Raw genomic sequence first — 23480 nt, 5'->3', positions numbered from 1 at the left:
CACACACACACACACACACACACACAGTCTCTCTCTCTCTCTCTCTCTCTCTCTTCCTCTCATTCCTATTTCATCTTAGCCCATGCCCTTCCCTACCTGGCCAGCCTTACTCCCTCCTCTATCTCAAACTAATACCTATTCTTTCCCAATCCTGGGCTTCAATATTACACTGTTTTACATTGTGTCTTTCTCTGTCCCCTTTCCAATAATGTTCAGTATAAGCACAAATAAGAAAAATAAGCTGCCTTTCAAAACCAAAAAAAAAAAAATCACATCCCAGAGGCCCCGGGCCCCTCCTGAGCACACAGCCCCAGCTTGTCTGTCCCTTTCCGGAGAGCTCCAAGTGGGCCCAGGTCTTGGCCCAGGCCTTGGCCTCGCCCGTGAGTTCCTCAAGGGCTGGAAGCAGTGTGCTGTGTCCCTCCCCACTGGGCACAGCTCACGCTGGGCTGGGAGCAGTGAGCATGGACTCCTCAGCCTATGCTGTCCCTAGGCCCTGAGTTGCACACTCAGGACAGAGCTGCACCAAGATGAGGCCTGGCTCCCCCAAACCTCAGGGAGGCCTCCGGGGGTCCTTCCTGGGGGGATTGCACCTGTACTCCCCGGTGCTGATGCGCCCTGGTCTGGGTCTGGCCCTTCTCAAAGCTGGGTCCCACCAGTTCTCCCACGTGAATGTCAGGGAAAACTGAGGCCTGGGGCATTCCAGGAGTTGCTCAGTGTCCCACACTTCCGGTCTAGACCTACATGAGAACTCTGGTCCCTTACACCTCCTGTTCATGAATCCACAGTGCAGCTAAACCACCACTGAGAGAAAATAATCAGTCAAGATGGAGCCAGGGATGGGGAAAGCAGAGTGTATCCTTCTCAGTCTCCCTGGGCCTGGCCTGTCACTACTTCAGCACATCAGCTTTCCTCTCCTCTCCCGCATCTCCCGGGAGACCTGCTGCTGGCCACCTGCCGAGCCGAACCCGCATCCACCATCACACCTGGTCACCTGGCATGCACAGATGCACTGTTCAGTCACATCTCCCTAACTGGCCACAGTATCCCAAGTGCATTCCTTGACATTGACTCTTCTGGTCATTACAGGGCTGTAACGCCGTCCAGGCAGGTAGCTCAGAGCTCAGCTTAACGAATGAAGATGCTGAGGTTCACTTGGGCCTCAGCCCCTTCAGCAGTGTACAAGGGCACTGAGTGAATGAGGCTCCTCCAGCGCTGATATTCCAGACACTTGTGAGCTCGGGCCCGCTCCCAGCTCAGCCAGTATCTGCTCCCTTGGGCACCCTGTAGGACTATTCGTTGAAAGCCAAGATGCTGTGGCACACAAGCACACATGAACATGAACATATTCTCTGCATACACGTACCTTCAGATGCACACACTGTGCATGCACACACATTCATGTCCAACATAAAACACTCCTGGTCCCCTATTCCCATTTATTTTCTTTCTACTACTCAAACTCTTGCAAGGAGAAGAGAGGAAGGAAGCCTGGGGCACTCAGAACACAGCCATGAAATTCCCCAGTCTTCCAGCATCCTCCAAGAAGCATGGCCCTGCCGTCAGGTGTGTAGAGGTCACAGGCTAGGAGTGGGTACGGAAACCCCAGCCCTGATGCCATCTTTAGCTAACTTAGACTCGTATGCTCTAGTGGTGCTCAGAGTTCACATCACTAGTAGAGCTTTCAAAAGTAAACCCAGGGGGCTGTCTCTGTGGTTTAGCAGGTTAAACTGCAAGCCGGTTTGAGTTCCAGCTGCTCCACTTACAATCCAGCTCCCTGTCAATGTACCTGGGAAAGCAGTTGAAGATGGTTTAAGTGCCTGGGCCCCTACCACGCATACAGGAGACCCAGAAGTTCCTGAACTCCTGGCCCAACCCTGGCCCTTGTGGCCAATGGGGAATGAACCAGTGGATGGAAGTTCTATCTCAATTTCTCTCTACATATGTAACTCTGCCTTTCAAATAAACAACCAATTAAAAAAAAAAAAGCACACCCAGAAAACGCATCCCACCCCAAGAGACTGATTCGACTGATCTGGGGTGCATACTAGGTAACGCTGTTTCTGAAAGCTCCCCATATGATTCCAACATGAAGCCAGGGGTGAGGACCTTATATCCAGTCCAAGCCCTTCATCTCGGGCCGAACAACGCAGGCCCAGGAGGAAGCCCAGCCTGCATCCCACATCAGAGTACCTGAGTTCAATGTCTGGTTCCAGTTCCTGACTCTGGCTTCCTGCCAACATAGACCGCGGGAGACAACAGTGATGGCTCCGGGAATCAGCTTCTTGCAGCTCAGACAGGAGACCTGGATTGAGTTCCCAGCTCCTAACTTGGGCCCAGCCCAGCCACGGCTGATGCATTTTGGGGTGACCCACTGGAATCCTGGTCCAATCTGTCCTCTAGGCAGCAGCCTGGGTAAGACAGTATCTCCCACCATGCTGGAAGGAGGCAGTTCATTCTTTTTATTTACAAAATATTTATTTAAGAGGCAGAGAAAGATAGTGATGCATAGATGATAAATAGATAAATGCCCATCTTCTGGTTCACTTCCCAAACGCCCACAACACCTGGGACTGGGCTGCACCTTAGTCAGGGGCCCAGAACTCAATCAGGACTCCCATGTGGGTAGCAGGGAACCAAGAACTTGAGCCATCACCTGCTTCCTCCCACCATCTACATCAGCAGCAAGCCAGCAATAGGAGCCAGAGTTGAGTGCTAAACTCAGGTACTCCAATGTGGGACACATTTCACCAGCATTATAACCACCAAGCAAACCTCACCCTCTGCAGTTCCTTCTTGAGTGGGCGCTGCCCTAGGAAATAAGAATGCCCAGGGAACCATCGAGGCATCCTTGGGGCCCTCTGCTGGCACTCAGCTGCCTTACCCCACATACCTGGAATATGTCCTTGGATGCCCGATCAAAAACCTTGGAGCGGCTGGAGAGGAAGAGCACTTCTGTTTTGCCTTCTTCACCGTAGATTTGCATGTAGACCCGGGCAGTGGTGCCTGCGCCACCCACGTCGCCCGTCCAAATCTCGACCTCATAGTGAATCACTGGTGGGCACAGGTGGGGTAAAGGAACGCTGAGTAACAACAACAAGGATGGGAACAAAACAAAATCCCCAAGTCTGTTCGTGTGCCTGGTGCATCACAGGCACTGTCTTTTCTAATCCTCTCCTCCACACCATGAGGAAGTATAATCATTCCCATTTTACAGGTGGACAAACCGAGGCTTAGAGGTGGTAGAAATGGCAGACCTAAGCAGTCAGTGCAGCATCCATTGCACCCACATGTCCTTGGGTACTGGGAATGAGGAGCAGTCAATATACCAGCTGGTGCTCCCTGCCATGTGCTTATCTCCAAACTCATGTTGAAATGTAATTGCCATTACAACAGCATTAAGAGGTGGGGCCTCCAAGAGGTGATTGGGCCATGAAGGCTCTGCCCTATAGAAAAGGGAGTCTGGCCACCTCTCAGCTTCTTACCCTCTTGCTATGTTACAGCGCATCAAGAAGGCCCTCCCAAGACACTGGGACCTTTGTAGTGGATTTTTTTTTTTTGACAGGCAGAGTGGACAGTGAGAGAGAGAGAGACAGAGAGAAAGGTCTTCCTTTTGCCGTTGGTTCACCCTCCAATGGCCGCCGCGGCCAGTGCACTGCGGCCAGCATACCATGCTGATCCGATGGCAGGAGCCAGGTACTTATCCTGGTCTCCCACGGGGTGCAGGGCTCAAGCACTTGGGCCATCCTCCACTGCACTCCCTGGCCACAGCAGAGAGCTGGCCTGGAAGAGAGGCAACCGGGACAGAATCCAGCGCCCCGACCGGGACTAGAACCCGGTGTGCTGGCGCTGCAAGGCAGAGGATTAGCCTAGTGAGCCGCGGCGCCGGCCCTGTAGTGGATTTTTAAGCCTCCAGAACTGTCTTCCTCTGAGCCAATGCATTTCTGGAACACTGTTTTTTCACATTCTTGTTCTTTGGGGGAAAAAAGATTAATTAATTAATTAATTTGACAGGCAGAGTCAGTGAGAGACAGATACACAGATCTTCATCCACTGGTTCATTACCAGATGGCCACCACAGTCAGGACTAGGCAAGGGTCCTGGCTGACACACTGAAGGGAGACTGAAGGTGAGCTCAAGGAGGGGCGGGAGCATGACAGGGTGCGGCCAGCAGGGGGCGTCAGTGAGAGCTGCCCGTCTGAACCCAGGAGCCCCAGCTCCCAGGCCTTGCTTGCTCAGACTCAGCTCAGCAGCAAATCAAAACAGGGTGGCCTGAAATAAAATATCCAACAACAAGGACAAAGTCAAAGGCATCTCTAAACAGAAAGGAAATTCCCCAAGAACAGAAAGATGACAGAGAAAGGGTAAGGAAATCAGAGGAAGTCTGCTAGCTAATTATCAGTTCCAGAGAGAACAGAGAAAACAGGCTGAGAAGTTGTCAGAAGAAATCATACAAAAAAGTCCCAGAACTCAAAAATAAAAAAAAAAAAAAAAGCTTCTGGATTGCCAGAGTCCGTGGCTTCCAGAATAATGGATGAAACTAAAATCACAAAGAAGCGTGAAACGTCAGGTGTCAGGGATAAAGACAGGCTCCTGTAAGATTCTGGAGAGGGGGCCGGCGCCGCGGCTCACTAGGCTAATCCTCCGCCTAGCGGCGCCAGCACACCGGGTTCTAGTCCCGGTCGGGGCGCCGGATTCTGTCCCGGTTGCCCCTCTTCCAGGCCAGCTCTCTGCTGTGGCCAGGGAGTGCAGTGGAGGATGGCCCAAGTGCTTGGGCCCTGCACCCCATGGGAGACCAGGAGAAGCACCTGGCTCCTGCCATCGGATCAGCGCGGTGCGCCGGCCACAGCGCGCTGGCCGCGGAGGCCATTGGAGGGTGAACCAACGGTAAAGGAAGACCTTTCTCTCTGTCTCTCTCTCTCTCTCTCACTGTCCACTCTGCCTGTCAAAAAAAAATAAAAAAAGATTCTGGAGAGGAACAAACCAAAAGGTGATAACAGAACGCCATCAGATTTCTCCCCTGCACCACTGGGACCTGGAAGACGGCGGAGCAATTCCAAGGGGAAATGAGTTCAATTCAGAATCCTTTCATAAGCAAAAAACTTTTTTTAAGATTTATCTATTTATTTGAAATACAGAGCAATAGAGAGACAGAGATTTTCATCTCCAAATAGCTACAACAGCCTGGAGCCAGGAGCTGCATCCTGGTCTCCCACATGGGTGGCGGCAACCCAGGTATGCAGGCCATCATCTGCTGCCTTCCCAGGTGCATCAGCAGGGAGGCACATTCGATGCACTCACAGGAAATGCTGGCATCACAATCTACAGTTTAACCCGCTGTGCCACAACACCGGCACCCACACTGGCCAACTGTGACAGGCAGCAAAACACAGGCAAGGTCTCACATTCAACTCCCCACACCTTCTCTCAGGAAGTTGGTACCAGGAAACAAGAGATCCAGCCCAGGAGAGGAAAAGAGAGACCTTTTCCAACACATGGCAAAAAGGAAGGACCCCCAAGACATCCATGTGGGAGCCTAGGCGGTGGAAGGACAGAAGGTTCCAAAGAGAAGGTCGAGGGTAAGAAGGGGAACCATCAGAATTCCTGCTGGTGAGGTAAGAGTGTGTTCTCGGCTGAATTATGTCCTGTGCAAATTCCTACGTCAAAGCCCTAACTGCCAGTACCAGAGATGGTGACCCTGGTTAGCAATAAGTCCTTTAAAGAGGTGACTAAGTTAAAATGGGCCATTCAAGTGGCCCAAGTGCAATCTGACTGGTGTCCTTTTGTAAAGGAAGAGGAAATCGGGAGACAGAGAGACAGCAGGGATTGAGCACCGCGAGAACAGACCCTGTGACAACACAGCAGGAAGGCAGCCACGAGCAAGCCCAGGAGGGCTCCTTGGTTAGCACGGCCCTGGCAGACAAACACAGACAGTGAGGGGTGTCGGGAAAGCCTTGCTAATGAAAAAACAAGATCACTACTCCAGGGAAAAAAACTGGAAGTTTTACCAAAAAATGAAATGCATCATGATACAGTAAGTGACTCAGCAGTAAATGACATTTATACGTTCTTAGTAATGTAAAAGTTGACTATTGATTTAATTACGATGAAGGCTGGCAGGAGGGGAAGGTGTGAGTGTGTGTGTATATGTGTGTGTGTTTACACACCCACGCACCACACACACATACACCTCCACACAAGAGCCTGTGGATGCTAAAAGAGCTAAAGCCTCCTCTCCCAGGCTAGGAAATCAACAGATAACATCCAAGACTGAGAAACCAAACATTGAGATGCACACTAAAACTACAGAGCCAGATTTCAGAGGAATGCGCTAAAGCAATGCAAGCTGTCACCTCTGACAGGGGGACAGGGTAGGGAAGGGGTGGGTGAGGGAATGACTGCTCTCTTCTCTTTATCTCCTTGCCCAGTGCCTGTATCACTCATGGAAACCAAAGCGAGGAGCTGAGTCACACACTGCAGGCACCGTTGCAAAGCATGCGTCCGCAACACCGCCCTGGAGCAACCTCTAAGTTGGCTGAGGAGACCGAATGTGCCCATGGGGAGGTGCAGAGTTCTCAGAGGGGCACAGGCTGCTTGCTACTGCAGTGGTCACTAGCAGAGGAGCTTCCTGGGGAGGTGACATTTGGGTTGCTGCTTTCAGGGTGGGTGAAGAAAAGCAGAGAGCAAAGGGACACTCACCCGGCCACTTTTGGTCCCACTGCTTCCTTGATCCCCTACATAATCTGTGTCTCTGACCCCTGCCTTGATCTATGGCTTCCACAGGCAACTGGATGCCACATCACCTTGACCTTCGCCTCCTCAGGGAGGTCACCACCACCCAACACCAGCTTGACCCCCTTGCCCTCTTTGTTCTCTCCAGCTCTCGCTGACATGCTATTATATCCTGGTATTTACTGCTGGTCTCCACTGATGGGATTGAAAGTCCACAGGGCAAGGGCCTCATCTGTCCGGCTCATGGCTGCCTCCACAGAGCCCAGAGCAGTTCTGGCAGGCAGATTCTCAATATGTATCTACTGAAGAAATAAATGAGAGAAACTCATTTTATCTCCTCAGCCAGTCTCCCCAGGGAGAGACACAGACCACGACTCAAACTTCTTCTACACAGGGTTGAGAATGTACATTTCCAAAGGAAGTCATTTGCTGCCTTTGTCCCATTCAGCATTGAGTCCTCAGTTTCCCCATCTGTAAAATGATCCCTTTCTGCCCCTCAGAGCCATGGTTGCAGAGGCAATGGGGAGCCCCATTATCTCCCCACAGGGCCCTCACCACCACTTGGAGGTAGGGCCCCAGGAACCCCATGGGCCCTCCTCCTTCCCCAAGGTCCCCTGCAGGGGGCACAGAGCTGACATCCACCTCCCTACCAGTCCCCCCGCCCCTGGAAGCCTCCTCCATACGTTTCTGGATCTCCACGACCTCGCTGGGGTACAGCTCCACCTCCAGGCGCCCGTCCGCCTGGTTCTTGTCCAGCCAGCGGTTGGCAGGGAAGGTGTAGCGCTTGCCTTGGCGGGGCACGCGGATCTCAACACTGCCCAGGAACCAGCCTGCGTGCATGCCTGCGCTGTCATGCCCAATCACCAGCCGATTGATCTGGAAGGAAACCCCAGTGCAGGTGCACAAGGAACCAGGGGCAGAAAACCCCCATGCTCCTACCTGTACCCACCCCCAAACACCAGCACAAACAGCTCCCTTTAGCTGGGGCCTCCAGTCCCCCAGAAGACAGAGGAGGCTCTGCAGGAGAGCCCAGGCCCCAGTCCTGTGCCTTCCATCAGCCAGTAAGGGAAACTAGGGCATCACTTCTTCTGGCTCGCAGCCTCCCTGCCCTCCTCCTGAGTCCAGCTCACCCACAGGGTGGGGGTGTGAGAAACAAGTAGGGGAGCAGACAAGACATGAAGTTGAAAAGCTCTGGTATGTACTTTAAAATCTTAGGTTGTGGCTGCAAGAGAATCTTTGACATGTTCTGTGTCACCTTCTGATAGCTGTGTCACATCTGGTTTGGTTTGATTTGAAACAAGACACTATTGTACATATTTCTGCACTTCTCTGATATGCCCATCCTATAGGTGACAGAATAAGCAGACAGTCTCTCAAGGCTCTGGGGACCTGTGTCTGATCCCCTTCTCACTCCTGCTTCCCAGGAACACTCTGCGGTCCACTTGTCTTGCTGTTTTACATGTTAACATCTTTGCCCACTGGCAATCTAGATGAGAGCACACATGATCCCATCACCACCCTTACAGCTACTTGGCTTTTCAACATGTGAATGGCTTTTCCAATGCTTTGAAACACTGTTTGAGGCGATTTTAATGTCAGGTGGGATTATCAGATGGCCAAGAGCCCTTCCAGGTTGCAGATTCTCTCTCTGATGGTTTGGATGGGTGGTGCCTAAAGACAAGAGTCAGAAGACCGTCCGTGCCAGCCCTGCCCTGGCTCTGCCATGTAAATACGTGCCATCTTGCAGCTGGAAACGACAACACCACCACAGGCCAGCACAGGTAACCTGGAAACACCAGGAGGAAACCAGTGCTGTGGGCAAGGCCTGAGAGCCTCTGCATTCCTGCCAATGCCAGTGCAGAGCACCGCTGTCCTTCCCTGGTGCCAGGACTGTGAAGGGGAAGGACAGGGGCAGGCGACTTCTGTCTGCTCTGACTGGCAGCTCCCTAAGGGCAGGGCTGTCTTTCCCTGCTGCAGCTTTCTGCACTGGACATGCAGTAACTGTTCGATCACTTCTATTGAGCACTCACTGCATGCATTTGGGTGTTAGTAACATAGCTAACACGACTAACAATCCCATCAGGATTCTCTGCTGTGGTGAAAGAGAAAAATGAGGCAAACGGAGGCTAAGGGACCTGGGCAGGGCAGGGAAGTGGAAATGCAGGGCCTCAGAACAGGCAGTTGGTAGCCAGGACCTGGGCTCCCAACTTCTTGTCCACAATGCTTATTAATGGAGTTTTAGAAGCATGAGGAAGGGCCTACGGGTAGCCCCTCTACCCCTTGCCACTCCCCACCCCTTGGATGTCTCATTTGTCTGCTGACTGCCACCAGAAATCCTTTAGCAATGGGAACAGCACTTTTACTCTACAATTATTGATTCAGTTTATAAATGTAAATACTTTGATCAAGAAAATCCTTCAAAGTTCAGGAACCTCAACGTGTAAATGACTGACATGGGATCTTTCCGCAGTTACGTCTGACAGGAGAGAGACTTCCAGGGCCCAGAGCACCCAAAATATGCGGGAGGGCAGGAAAGATGAGGTGCAGGCAGAGGGCTTGTCACCCTGGCAAATTCCACCAAGCTACACCGCGAGAGGCACAGATGGTAACAAAACCCAGCTCAGACCTTTCTGGAGACATCCCCAGTATTCAAGTCCAGGGTTTAGATCTATGCCTGTCTGAGTGAAGTCAAGAAAGAGCCTCCCCTGACCAAACTCGAGCCAGGCTCCTAAGCCCTGCACGAGCCCCAGCCTTGGGCTGGGAAGATGTGAACAAAACACCAGCACAGCTCTCAGAGCTCAAAGCCTCTTGCTGGGATGACCCTCCCTCCCCTGTAAGTGCTTGCTGAGAAAGCTCAGGACTGTCAGAAGGGTTTACTGTCGGTTCTAGCCAACACCTGAGGACGCAGCCTGTCTCCCAGCCTCTGGGAGGGTAGGATCCAAACCCAGGTGGGTTTCATAGGAGCCAACCTCCCCCTTTCTGCTCTATGTGATTTGTCATTCCCAGACTCGCCTGGGCTCTGCTCACCCTCCTCCTAGTCCCCATTCTCCCTTTAAAATGCCTTGCAAGTCTCCACACAAATCAGCTGAGTTCAGCTCAGGCTGCCTCTTGTCCCTGTCGCAGTAGTGCTTCTCTGATTCAAGGCTGCCTTCCCCTTTCACGCCCAGCTTCGTCTGCCTTTGACTGAGAGCCCAGATCATTTCCAGCAAGGCCACCTGGGAGCCTTGATTGATGGAGATTTGATGGAGATGCTCAGATGCCATCCCCCACGGCAGCCCAGGTGAGGCCTCGCAGTGAGCTCCAAAACAAGCTTCCCGGGTTCAATTCTGGTGCATACCCAATTCTGCACATGGAAAGTACTTTTAGGGCCTCTTTTCCTTCCTTCCTCCTCTCTTTTCCTTCCCTGCACCTGGCATCCCCTTCTCCAGTGTCTGAGACCCAGGCACATTGGTCCTGGCTGTGTAGGTAAAAAAAATGTTGTAGATAAAGCCACTAAAGATAAACATTCCATCCCCAAAGAGACTGCAAGAATAACCACTCTTTTATATCTTCAGCTGCTCTGGGTCATAGCTAGAACATAACATACATGACCAAAAGCCCCCTTTTCCCTTCAAAGAGCACATGTGTGGCGCCCATTGGATATCTGTAGGAGAACAAGAGAAACTATATCACATGATCTTGAGAGGGAAACTTACAGTTCCAATGTTCAGGGTCTCCAGGGTGAACTCGTCCACCCGGCCACGCTCGAAATAGTCTTTGAGGTTGTTATCGGAGACGAGAAGAACCTGCTTGATGGTGTCGGATTTGTCCCCGTAGAGCTTGATGTAGACTTTAGAATCCGTGCTGGCCCCAGAGACATCCCCTGTCTTCACGCTGATGTGATAGCGGAAGTCTGGCCAGCGCAAGGCAGAGGGAGGCAGGGGGTTAGTGCTCTCAGGCAACCAGGAGCGGGGGGCTAGGGCAGAAGGGTCATCTGCAGTGGGGACAGTGGCTGGGAGTCTGGGGTCCATGCCCTGTCTGTGGAGTCCCTTCAACTACAAAAATCACAACTCTGACGGGTGCCCTGCCTGCCCTAGAGGGTATAAATGTGCTGAGAACAGGAAAGTGTGCAAGGCGCAAGCAGGAACACCAAAACCGAAGAGACAGAAAGGACCTCCAGCGATCGCCTGGACCTGTGACAGATGGAAACTGAGGCAAGGAGGGCAGCAACCTTTCCAGACAGTGAGGCACAGTCTTTATGCTCAATGCCTGACCTCCATGGTACAAGCAAGGACTCCTCACTTTATAGCCCCTTCGACAAGCGCTTCTCTTCCCAAGACCTAAAGAGTGGGTGCCATGAGCAAGTATCCTTGGCCTTGCAACTGCTTGGTACATGAGCAAGTGTTCTTGGCCTTGTAACTGGGTGGTCCCATATGCATGCGGGGCCTCACCCGCAAGGCCACAAAGAGACTGTGCACACAAGGACAGACAGACAAGAAACTTCCAGAACGCCCTCTTCCAGAGCCCTCCCCAGCGCTGCCTGCATGAAATGAAGTAGAGAAAATGTCTTCATGGGCTCCTTCCGTTCAGCCAAGGGAGGACACTAGTCATGTTAAGGGCACAGCCACTCGGGACGACTCACTCTTCAGCGTTGCGTTGCTGTCACTGGGCAGCAGCTCTCGGACCAGCTGCCCATCGTCCTTATCCTTGTCCAGCCACCTGGTGGGCAAATGGGGATGTTACACCCTTGAGTAAGTCAGGCAGCACCCAAACCATCATACCATCCATGCAGTCCCCAGCCGACTCAGAGCTTTGAACTTAGCAGAGAACAACGGCTCTACAAGAGCCCCTCAAGCTGGCTGGGGAAGGAGGGCGACCATGAGGAGGTGACATTTGGCTTAGATTTGAAAGGTGGCCAGGAGCCAACCAGAAGAAGAGGGGACAAAGTATCCTGAGATGGAGCAGAAATTCCAGGAGTGGGCAGAAAGATCGTAGAGATGGAACCCAGCAAGGGATGGAGGGGCAGGTGGAGGGGGGGTGGCAAGTGAGGCTGGAGATGAGAACAGGCCACATGACATGGGGCTCTGGTAATTACAGTTTGTTCTAGAATCCTACCATGTGCCCAGCTCTGGGGTGGAAAGAGGCAAAGACACAGTCAGTGACAGCTCCAGTGTAGAGAAGACAAGATGCCCCAGCTGAGGCACTGAGGAGCAAGACAAGGGAGGGGGTGCACTTGAGGAAGCACTACTGGAACTGAGACAAATGGGAGGGGTTCACAGTGAAGGGACTATGAGCTGAGTTCCCAAGGACGAGTGAGATTTACCTTCAAGAGGCAGCTGGGGCTCTGCAATCAGGGCCGGGGTCTGGGAGCTGTGGCCCGTCACCCTGAGGGAGTGAGCCAGTCCCAGCCCCTGCTGCTTACCCACCAGAGGGAAAGGCAATGGCACTGCACTGTCCACCCGAGAAGCCCCTTTCCTGCTGAGCACGGAGCCCCAGACTTGGAAATCAGGCCCCAGCTCAGGCATGAGTGTACTTATAAGGTCAAGCATAAGCCTGTACTCAAGCTGGTTTGTTGAGTCAGGGCCAATGGCAGCAGAAAAGACACCCTCAGTGCTCTCAGGGCATTGGGGAAACCAAGACAATGCCACTGTGTGAACAACCTCCCCATTGGAGGATGCTGTGGTCTTGACTGTGCAGTCCCTCCTGAGGGAGGCGGTGCCTGACCACAGAGCCTGTAGATGACAGGGGCGGGGAACCTCTAAGATCCAAGAAATTATGTGATCCAGCCCCGACAAGGCAATTGCAGGTGGAACTCAAAATTCAATACATGTGTAGCAGACTAATGTTTAAGCTGATAATTGTGTATGCCCCCAGCAGAATAAAGGTTCCCAGCACTGCAAGAAGGCAGGCGACTGCTTCATACGTAGGCCTCCTGATGAGGAGCTCAGCCCTCCCTGGACTGCAGGCTTCCTACTAATATGCCAGTCCTTTCCCAGGGCCAATGGAAACCACGCTGATGTCCCCAGCCCTTCCCTCTCACGCCCTCTCCCTAACACATGACCTCACATCCCACAGGACTTGGCCAGTGGCTGGCTGTTAGCAAACACTAAAATGCTAGTTGTAATACTTCCCCTGGGCTTTGGTGCTGCAAATCTAGAACATCAGAGAAACATTTAAGGGGCCAATGTAGCACCGTGGGTTAAGCCACCACTTGCAACGCTTGCATCCCCTTCAGAGAACTGGTTCAAGACTTGGCCACTTTTCTTCAGACCCAGTTCCCTCCTAACATGCCTGGGAAAGCAGCAGAAGATAGAGCACGTATTTGGGCCCTTGCTGTCCACGTGAAAGACCAGGATAGAGTTCCTGGCTTCGGCCTGTCCCAGACCTGAGTGTTGTAACCATTTGGGGAGTGAAGCAATGGATGGAAGATCTTTCTGTCACTGCCCTCTAAATAAATGAAAGAAAGAAAGAAAGAAAGAAAGAAAGAAAGAAAGAAAGAAAGAAAGAAAGAAAGAAAGAAAGAAAGAAAGAAAGAAAGAGAGAGAGAAAGAAAGAGAGAGAGAGAGAAAGGAAGAAAGGAAGGAAGGAAGGAAGGGAGAGAGAGAGAAAGAGAAAGTGCTTGTGACTCTAAGATATAGTGGTAAAATTGCAGGTGCAGAGGAGAGGGGAATTTGGAACCAGAGGCTGCTAGCTACAGTCCCCCAGATCAGCCCACCGGGAACTTTCGCTGTGGTCTCCTCTGCTGAGGTTACTCTCACAATTCCCAATCACAGAGACCACAGAGAAAAAGGCCATAAGGTCACCATGGCTGTGTGCTCCCAGGGTTGGGGATGGGGGAAAGCAGCAGGGCCCCTGGACATCAAAGAACTCCATCCACCCTCCCTTCCTGTCTCCACCACTTATCCATCCCCAGCCCCCTCCCGGCAGCGAAAGGAAACCATGACTTGTCATTTCATTTCCACCTAAATACTTGCAGGGTATTAATAGATATCTCCAAATATAGCCATTTTCTTTTAGCTTCAAACACTTCAGCCCAGTTTTGGAGTGAGATGTTGTTGAACGGAGAAGGCAGTCTGCTGGGGGAATTATTGCTCTTTCTCTGGGCTCACAGGAGTATGCAAGTGCAAGCATGTAAGCGTGCGCACGTACACACACACACACACACACACTCACATCCCTGCTGTTGATAAAATGCTTCCCACTCCCTGATCCTAGCAGAGGAGAAGTTCTGGTAAACAGGCCTGTTGGTTGTCCTCCCCAAAGCAGCTGAAATAACTGCTCTGGAGAGGGAAAAAGCCAAGTGTGAGCACAGGCTCCAGGCCCAGGTTCTGCAAGGTCCACCTGGGTCCTGAGTTGGCAACGCCACCTCCATGTGCCTTGGCAAGATGTGAGACTCCGTTTTTTATTTATTTATTTATTTATTTACTTGAAAGTCAGAGTTACAAAGAGAGAGAAGAGGCAGAAAGAGAGAGAGAGAGAGGTCCTCCATCCGATGGTTCACTCCCTAGATGGCCGCAACAGCCGGAGCTGTGCCAATCCATAGCCAAGGAGCCAGAAGCCTCTTCCTGGTCTCCCACGTGGGTGCAGGGGCCCAAGGACTTGGGCCACCTTCTACTGCCTTCCTGGGTCAGAGCAGAGGGCTCGACAGGAAGTGGAGCAGCTGGGTCTCGAACCAGCACCCACATGGGATGCCAGGGCGTCAACCCACTGTGCCACAGCACCAGCCCCAACTCCATTTTCTAAAATAAGCATGAAGCCTTCGGAGTTTGGAGGCAAGGAGGACTCTGGGGTGTTGGGGGGCTAAGCTCCTGATCTGCCCTCACTCAGCCTCAGCTGTTTTAGACCTGGCTCCTTGCAAAGTGGGATATCCTATTTCATCTTCACCATCAATGTACAACATGCAGTGGTCAGAACAGCAGAGAAGTTAAGAGATTCAGCCAAAGTCACCCAACACCCAAGCACCCCTGGCACCAGGCATGTGGCAACGCACAGGGGATACACCAACTGCTTCTGAATTCCATTTCTAGGTCTCCTCACTGCTTCCTAACCTGTCCTGGGGCTTGGTCCCCAGTCCCCAACTCCCCCCCCCCCCTCCACCATTCATCATTTCAAGTAGTAGGCATGACCTCTGACTCATCCACCAAAGGCAGAAACCCAAGGTCACAAATTTCCCCTGTCTCTTATTAGCAAATCCTATGAACCCCACCTCCAGAAGCATCTCTGATAAAGGCCCTTATTACCACCTCCTTTGCCACTATCAAGGGCCATGCTGGGTATAGACTTGTGCTGATGTCCCAACCCCAGGGTCTCACAATGAAGGTGGCCTTATTGGAAATAGGTTCTTTGTAGATATAACCAAGTTAAAGTGAGGTCACTAGGATCGGCTCTAGTCCAATGTGACTGGTGGTGTTATAAAAAAATAGGGGGAGGGGGTGGAATTAGAACACAGCAAAGGATAAGTACAAAGGGAAGGCGGAGTGAAGAGAGGCAGGGAAAAAGGGCCATGACCACAACAAGGAACTCCTGACCCTTCCAGGAGACAGGTGTGGAGCAGATCCTGCTCAGAGCCATCAGAGGATTGTTAACACCACGATTCTGACCTTCCAGTCCCCAGAGTTGTGACACAATAAATCTGCATTGTTTAAGCCATCCAGTTTGAGGTACCTGGCTATGACAGTCCTGGAAGACCAAGACACCACCCCAGACTCTGTGAAGCCTCCTACCTGCCACGCTGTTTCCTCCCTGGACCCCCTGCATCCTGTGGCCTCCACCCAGAAGGCAGATCTTCCTCAGGCGTGAGAGGCCACCACGCCTGCCTGGCGCTGGTCTCTGCCTCTGTCCTCTGGGAGACTTCTCTTTCTCTATTGCTTTGATCTCCATGGACTAGAGAACACTCACGCTCATTATCCTCCTACTCTCCTTTTCATCCTGCACCTGAATGTCCCTCTGCAGACCGTCCCTCCCTCTCTGTCCTGTTGTCTTGGTGAGGCCCTTCCCATCAGCCTCTTCTGCCACTGTGTGTTCCCTGCACAGCATTCCTCATGGTTCCCTCTAGACTGCAGTCTCCCTGAAGACAGGGAGCAAAAATTCAGCAGGTGCAGACAGAATAGAAAAACAATAAAGGCTCCTCCATCCAGTGTACGGCCAGTCTGCCTCCCCATCCACAAGGTGAGTGAACAAGTCAGTGGCTAACTTGAAGGAGACCCTACTCCCCTCACCGGTCCCTTGGCTTGAGACTGAGGGCTCACCCCAGGCCTTCTTCTGCCCCATCCTCCTCCTCAGTCGTTCCCCATGTGCAGGGCACCTCCTGCCAACCTCTGCACGAGCCTCGCCCTCAGTCCTCTGCCCCTTGTCCCATGTACTGCTCCAGCCCACATGGCCCATCTCCCATCTCTATCAACTTTCTGATGCCCCTTCCAGGCCCAAGTCTGGTTCCGCTGCTTCCTGGAAGCCTGCCCCAGGTTTCCCAGCCCTCACTCAGCCTTCCCCTGTCAGTAGGGCTCATTTGGAACTGCCTGCATTATTAGCCAGCTTTTCAGTGTCACTCCCTGTAATACCAGCAGTGGCTATAGCTAGAATACTATAGAGCCTTTTGTCATTGACAAAATAATTCACAATCATCCCCTCCAGGGCTAGGGAACGGTCTACCTGGGCTTGTAGGTGGGGAGCAATGCAGCTGTAGTTACGTGTGTTCAGGAATGCACCTGCGTGCATTTGTGCAGCAATGCATTTCCCACTGGGCTGCTGTGCACACATCCCCTTTAGTGCAGCCGGCCTCAGGATGCCCTGCGCCAGCCATGAGGTGCACACACAGCAGCTTATTGACAGATGCAGAATGAAGCCCTGGAACTGGGATTTGAAGAGCCAGGAGGGCACCAGGCCCCCAGTTAATCCTACTGTCTGCACCTCCCAGACACTGCTGTGAGTGGAAATGAAAAGCAATCAGATGGCACAAAAACCACAGTGTTTCTGGTCTTAAAATGTCTCATCAAGGACTTCTGGAAGTCAAGGAGAACCAAAATTTGCTATGAAAGGAATCTAAATTCTTAAGACAAAAAGGGAGAAGAAACTTTACCTTACTAATAAGTTGAGGAAAGAAAACGAAAACAAAGCAAGATATCTTTAAAATATGTTAACAAGGAGGAGATGTGGTCAGAAGTTAAAGAAATAAAAAACACTTTCAATTCGAATGTTTAGTTTGGCATGGAACCAACTTTCTAGGTTAGTTAAATTTAGAAATTGTCCATTTTGATGCCACTTGGGATGCCCACAATTCAGAGTGCCTAGGTTTCAGTCCCAGCTACACCCCTCATTCCAACTTCCTGTTAATGCATACCCTGGGGGGCAGCAGGTGATGATGCAAGTACCTGGGCCCCTGCTACCCCTGGACTGAATTCTAAACTCCCAGCTTCAGCCCCTAGCCCAGGGCCATTGGAAATGTTTGAGAAATGAGCCAGTGGATGAGAGCTCACTCTCTCTCTCTCTCTCTCTCTTCCTTCCTCACTCTCCATCCCTCCCTCTCAAATAAATACATAAATATCAAAGAAACTGTCGGATTTTATTATGAAAAATCCCTACCTTTGGTATAAAAGTCGAGCCTAGGACACCCCACTAATGTGTCATCAGTAGGAGGTGGGGTCAGGGCATGAGACCAAGGAGTAAGTGACACTAGCAAGGTCACATGGTTCCCACACCATCCACAGCCTTGAACTTCTATGTTGCTCCCCAGTCTAGGTAGTAGGACTGGGACTTCCCCAAACTCGGGGATCATAGCCTAAGCTGGAGATCATGAAAGCAGGTGGGACTCGGGTACCTGAGACAGGGGAACTCCACGTTGTCACTCTCGGGCTGCCCCTCCTCTCTCACCAGCACCCGGTCCAGGTACCAGCCGCTGCCCGAGCCTTTGCCATCGTGTCTGATCCTCACCCGCCTCACCTTCCGCATGGTCACAGACTCAATGGTGAACTCGTCGGCCTGCAGCAGGGAAAGGCAGGAAAGCTGGCTGGGTGGTGACTGACCTGGCACCCAACAACCGAGGGAAGACTCAGGCCCAGAAGTCAGACAAGTCAGAGCTGATGGTTTGGGGTCTTGCCTTTCCCAGATGAGACAGGGGCTGCCTATAGAGAATACGCTCCACTCCCTGCCCCCAATTTTCCTAGCAGAATGTCTTTCAAGTCAAGTTCCCAACCCTTAAGGCCTGCATTTGTTGGTGAACCAGGGGCCATTCCCCACGATGGCCTTTTAAAAGGCAGCTTCCCCTGGGAGGAAGAATGTATTAAGCTGTTATCAGTTGTTCACATTTATCATGAACTACTTCCTTGGCTAACCTCCTCTGGTCTGTGCTATAGGGGGATACTGGTCTTCTCCCCAGAGGGGAATGACTGGGATTGGGGGTAGGGGTGGCGGTGTGTGTGGCAGGAAGGTGTGCTTGTGAATTGTACAGTTTTGTCTACCACTGAGGCAGCAAAAATGCAGTAAGGACACTAAGGGTGGGTTTGATGGACAAGAAGTGAGGAGCTATGGGAGGAAAAGAGCAGGAAAGAGTGAAGAGGTGGGCAAGTGGGAAGGAGAGAGGCAACGTGGAAAGCTATGTGCAGGAAGGTATCCCCACCTCCTCTCTCCACATGAACCCACCTCCACCCACAATATCCCTGCTTGGGCTATTCTGCACCACAGCTTTCAAATGGCTCTGATCCCAAGAACCAAGCCAGCTCTTGGACTGGCCCCAGAAAGAGGCCTCTGCTCTCATGCCAGGGCTCGCCCTGCACTCACCAAGGAATGGACGACAGAGAAATGGCAGTCTGCAAATCCCTGTCACCTGCCAGCTCCCTTGAGCCTCGTGTTACTGCAACAGTGACCCTTTCCTGAGCATCCGCTATGTGCCGTGGGCCAGGTCTGACCCCAGAGGCTGTATACCCGCCACCCTAATCCTCACAACAGGCAGCCACAGACAGGCATCCTCCCTTGCTTTGTAAAGGAAACCAAGGCTCAGGGAACAGAATGATCGGCCCAAGGCTGGGTTTCCCCGGACCTACTCGACTCTTCCCGCCACTTCTCCACAAGCTTCCCCAGTAAACTCATCTAATGGCTGGGAAACAGGGAATACCCAGCACGTTCCAGTGAGCCCAGTTCTTCCACCCCCATCTTTCTTGTTTTCTCTTACAAAGAGGACAGGAAGAAGATGCCCCAGCAGCCACAGCGCGGCATGGGGAGGGGCCCATGACCTCTCTGTGGTGGCTCTCCAGCTCCCTGCTTAGAATTCTGAGCAGTGTCATGTGTTGTTAGTGAATTATGGTGGGCCAAATGCCAGAGACTGAGTAGACTGGCTGTGAAGGAGGCTGTCTGATGGTAGGGGGCCCAGTACCCACTACAGTCACCAGCTGGACTCCTACAGAGCAGGGAAGACCAGGGAACAAGGGATGGGAAGTGAGGCGGGGGAAGGGGAGTAGGGGTGCCTGGCTGTGACTTACATTGCCCTTCTCGAACAGGTCGGTGTTATTCCTGCAGTTGTAGAGCAGCCGCTCCCCTGTGTCCCCCACATCACCATAGAGGCAGAGGTAGACGTTGGCATCGGTTCCCGCACCTTCAAGTTCCCCTGTGCATACGGTCACCCGGTACCGGGCCACTGGCAGGCAGAGAGAGGGACACCATTAGCTACACTACTACCTCCACCTCTAAGCTCTGCCTCCCCTTCTCTCCACAGTGCTCACCTGGGCTGATCTTGCTCCTTCCCTCCTCTAACTGTCCAGATCCTGCTGCATGCGGGCATCAACAGCTGGCTCACCCACAAGGCCCTGTGCCCCAGCAGACCAGAAGCCCCCACCTTGGCCAAGCATTGGAATCTGTGGGAAACTTCTATAAGAATTCAGATTCCTGTGTTGTGGCACAGGAGGTTAAGCCATAGCCTGCAACACCAGCATCCTATATGGGTGCCGATTCATGTCCTGGATGCTCCACTTCCCATCCAGCTCCCTGTTAATGGCCTGGGAAAAGCAGCAGAGGATGGTCCAAGTATTTGGGTTCCTGCTATACATGTAGGATACCCAGATGAAGCTCTTACTTCCTAGCTGTGGCCTCGCTCTAGCCTGGTGTCCATCTGGGGAGTGAACCAGTGGATGAAAGCCTCTCTTTCTCTCTCTCTCGCTCTGTGTGTGTGTGTGTCTTTCAAATAAATAAATAAGTCTTTAAACAAAAGAATTCAGATTCCTCAGCACCCTTTCAGATTTCCCAAATCTTAATTTCCAGAGATGAAACTCCTAAAACTGAATTGTTTACAAGCTCTTTCAGGATGCCCTGATGGAGGTGGCCCAGGTTTGGGGATCACCAGTCTAACCCAAACATTTTCCATCCAACCCAATAAACTCTTTTCCTTAGGTTGTTCTCCACTTCCTATGTGTCCTGTCTCCCCAAGTAAGATATCTTTTCTTATTGAGCCAGAATGGAGCCTTCCCCTTCTCTTCAGAGCACTGCAATGCTAAGGGCACACCAGGAAGAGAAGTCAAGAGGAAAGTATAAACCACAACCACTGTTGAAAGGACAATGACTTCTTCCAGTATTGACGGTGTACCATGGAGGAAGTGGACTTGCACCCCTGCATACCACAGCCCTTCTCGCTTAAAAGATGCAAAGTCACTTTTACTCCTTCATTCATCCCAAATCTGCTTACTGAAGGCTCGTGGGTGCTAGGTGCCATTATAGTGGCAGGAATCCAGGGGTAAACAAAACACACATATGTCTACACCCTTGAGCTTCCATTAGAGTTGAGCGTAAGAGGAGAGAGCAGAGATGGGCACTAAAATCATAAGAAAATTGTGGATAGGAGTATTTCTGAGTTACATGCGTATCAGAGACAGTATAACGGAGGAGTTGTCGCAGAGTGGAGTGGGGTGTGACTGAGCACAGGAGGCTCATCTGGAGATGCAGCAGAGTTTGCAGCAGGAGGTAATGTGAAGATTAGGATCTTAATGACAGGAGACAGCCATAGGAAGTTCTAAGAGAAGAGAGTTCTGGTAAGTGAAAGGTCCGAATGTGGCAATGACCAATGTTTGTTCCAGCAGCAGAGAGGCCAATATGACTGGAGAGGAAAGAATGGGAGGGGATGTGCAGTGAGGCCAAGAGGTGGACAAAGACCAGACATGCGGAGTATGACAAATCAAGACAAGAAATGTGGCTGCTGCTTCTTTTTCACACATCAGGAAGCCATAAAGGAGCTTTATCCCAGAAAGCAACTTGATCTGATCTGTCTTGAAGGGCACTCTGGCTGCCATATGGGCACTTGATTGTAGAGGGGAAAGGACAGCAACGGAGAGGCCAGTTAGTAGAATACTTATAGTTGTCTAGAAAAGAGAGGATGGTGTCCAGAACTGAGGGTATACTAGAGATGGAGAGAGGTCTATGAATCAGCAACATATTTTGTTTTCAAAATAATTTATTATTAATTTTACTTATCTGAAGATAGGAGGGAGACAGACAGACACTGACAGAGACAGGTTTCTCATCTGCTAGCTCGCTCCCTAGATGCCTGCGACAGCCAAGACTGAACCAGGCTGAAGTCAGGAGCCAGGAACCCAATCCAGGTTTCCCATGTGGATAGCAGGAATCAAGGACTTGGGCCAACACCTTTCGCCTCTCAGGGTGAGCATTAGCAGGAAGCTAGAATTGAGAGCAAAGCCTGGACTCCAACCCAGGCATTCCAGTATGGGATAGAGTGGTCCCAAGTGGTGTCTTCACTGCTGGGCCAAATCCCACCTCCAGGAATGTATTTTGGATGCAGAGCCAGCAATTCTTGGTGATGGAACAGATAGGTGATTGTGGGAAAGATAGGAACCAGGGGTGACTCATAAGTATTTGGCCCGGACCAGTAACTTGATAGAGTTGCCAATCAGAAGTAGGGGAGTCTGGGAGAAGAATAGATTTGGAGATAGGAATTAACAGTCTTTTCTGTTCATTACAAACTTGAGATGTCTATCAGACATTTAAAACAGAGGTTAAGAGGGCAGTTGAATTTATCTGGAGTATTAGGACTGGTGCTACAACTTTGCTCATCATAGGTGTAAGGATTCTGTTTAAAAGCCTAGAACCAGGTGATATTCTCTATGGTGTAGAGGTTCACAATGATTTAAAGAATATTTGAAGAAATTAAGGTCAAATTTGAAGAAAACATGAATCTTCATAATCAAGATGCTCAATGAACTCCAAATAGAAAAAATTCAGAGAGATGTACATATCAAACTCTTCTTTTTAGTGCTGTTTGAGAACACAGGTTCTCTTTTCTTTAAAATAAAGAAAAAGATCTATTTATTTATTTTGAAAGGTACAGTGACAGCAAGAGAAGGAGAAATAAAGAGATCTTCCATCCATCATCACTTCAATCCCCAAATGGCCATAACAGCTGGGGCTGGGTCAGGTCAAAACCAGGAGTCCAGAGCCCCACCTGGGTCTCCCACATGGAAGAAAGGGGCTCAAACACTTGAGCCATCCTCTGCTGCTTTCCCAGACAAATTAGCATGGAGCTGGATAGTAAGTGGAGCATCCAGGACTATAACCAGCACTCCAAAATGAGATGCTGGTTTTGCAGGTGACTGTTTAGCTTGTTGTACCAGAATTCCAGCCCCACAATAAAACGGTTGAGATCCAAAGACAGAAAATTTTGAAAGGATCGACAGAAAAGTGACTCATTATACATAAAAGATCCTCAATAAAATTAACAGCTGACATTTCATCAGACACTATGGAGGCCAGAAACAGTGGGATCTATGAGGACACTTCATAACTTTCATGGAAATGCATATTATTTAAGAACTGTGGGGTCGGAGCTGTGGCATAGCAGGTAAAGCTGCTGCCTGCAGTGCCAGCATCCCATGTGGGTGCTGTTTTGAGTCCCAGCTGCTCTACTTCTGATCCAGCTCTCTGCTATGGTCTGGGAAAGCAGTAGATGATGGCCCAAGTGCTTGGGCCCCTGCACCCATGTGGGAGACCCGGAAGAAGCTCCTGGCTCCTGGCATCAAATTGGCACAGCCACAATGGCTGGAGCTGGGCCAATCTGAAGCCAGGAGCTTCTTGTGGGTCTCCCATGCAGGTGCAGGGACCCAAGTACTTGGGCCATCCTCCAATGCTTTCCCAGGCCATAGCAGGGAGCTGAACTGGAAGATGAGCAGCTGGGACATGAATTGGCACCCATATGGAATGCCAGCACCACAGGCAGAGGTTTAGCCTACTACACCACGGCAATGGCCCCTGTGCTGGAGGTTTTAGCTAAGGAGATAAGATATAAATATAAGAAATAAAGAGAAGGCCGGCGCTGTGGCTCAATAGGCTAATCCTCTGCCTTGTGGCGCCAGCACACTGGGTTCTAGTCCCAGTCGGGGCTCCGGATTCTGTCCCGGTTGCCGCTCTTCCAGGCCAGCTCTCTGCTGTGGCCAGGGAGTGCAGTGGAGGATGGCCCAAGTGCTTGGGCCCTGCACCCCATGGGAGACCAGGAGAAGCACCTGGCTCCTGGCTGTGGATCAGTGCAGTGCACCAGCTGCAGCGTGCCGACCTCAGCGGCCATTGGAGGGTGAACCAACAGCAAAGGAAGACCTTTCTCTCTGTCTCTCTCTCTCACTGTCCACTCTGCCTTTCAAAAATAAATAAATAAATAAATAAATAAATGCCAGCGCTGTGGCATAGCAGGTAAAACCGCAGCCTGCAATCAGTGCCGGTTCATGTCCCAGCTGCTCCACTTCTGATCCAGCTACCTGCTAATGTATCTGGGAAAGTAGTGGAGGATGGCC

The 23480-nt window shown here is 51.4% G+C and overlaps 1 protein-coding gene across 8 annotated transcripts in view; it reads right to left on the bottom strand.

The window, feature by feature from the left end:
- Positions 1–23480, bottom strand: part of LOXHD1 (lipoxygenase homology PLAT domains 1) — a 186738-nt gene that overhangs the window by 81763 nt on the left and 81495 nt on the right. For all 8 annotated transcript variants that reach the window (XM_051851250.2, XM_070050246.1, XM_051851254.2 and 5 more), the window contains 6 exons: positions 19179–19333; positions 17522–17682; positions 11351–11427; positions 10425–10621; positions 7413–7605; positions 2891–3051 (listed from right to left, as the gene is read on the bottom strand). In XM_051851250.2, the coding sequence (XP_051707210.2) occupies positions 2891–3051; positions 7413–7605; positions 10425–10621; positions 11351–11427; positions 17522–17682; positions 19179–19333 (944 nt within the window). The remainder of the gene's footprint in view (positions 1–2890; positions 3052–7412; positions 7606–10424; positions 10622–11350; positions 11428–17521; positions 17683–19178; positions 19334–23480) is intronic.

Source organism: Oryctolagus cuniculus, chromosome 10 (assembly GCF_964237555.1).
Source record: "Oryctolagus cuniculus chromosome 10, mOryCun1.1, whole genome shotgun sequence".
NCBI lineage: Eukaryota > Metazoa > Chordata > Mammalia > Lagomorpha > Leporidae > Oryctolagus > Oryctolagus cuniculus.
This window is presented reverse-complemented; position numbering and strand designations above follow the sequence as displayed.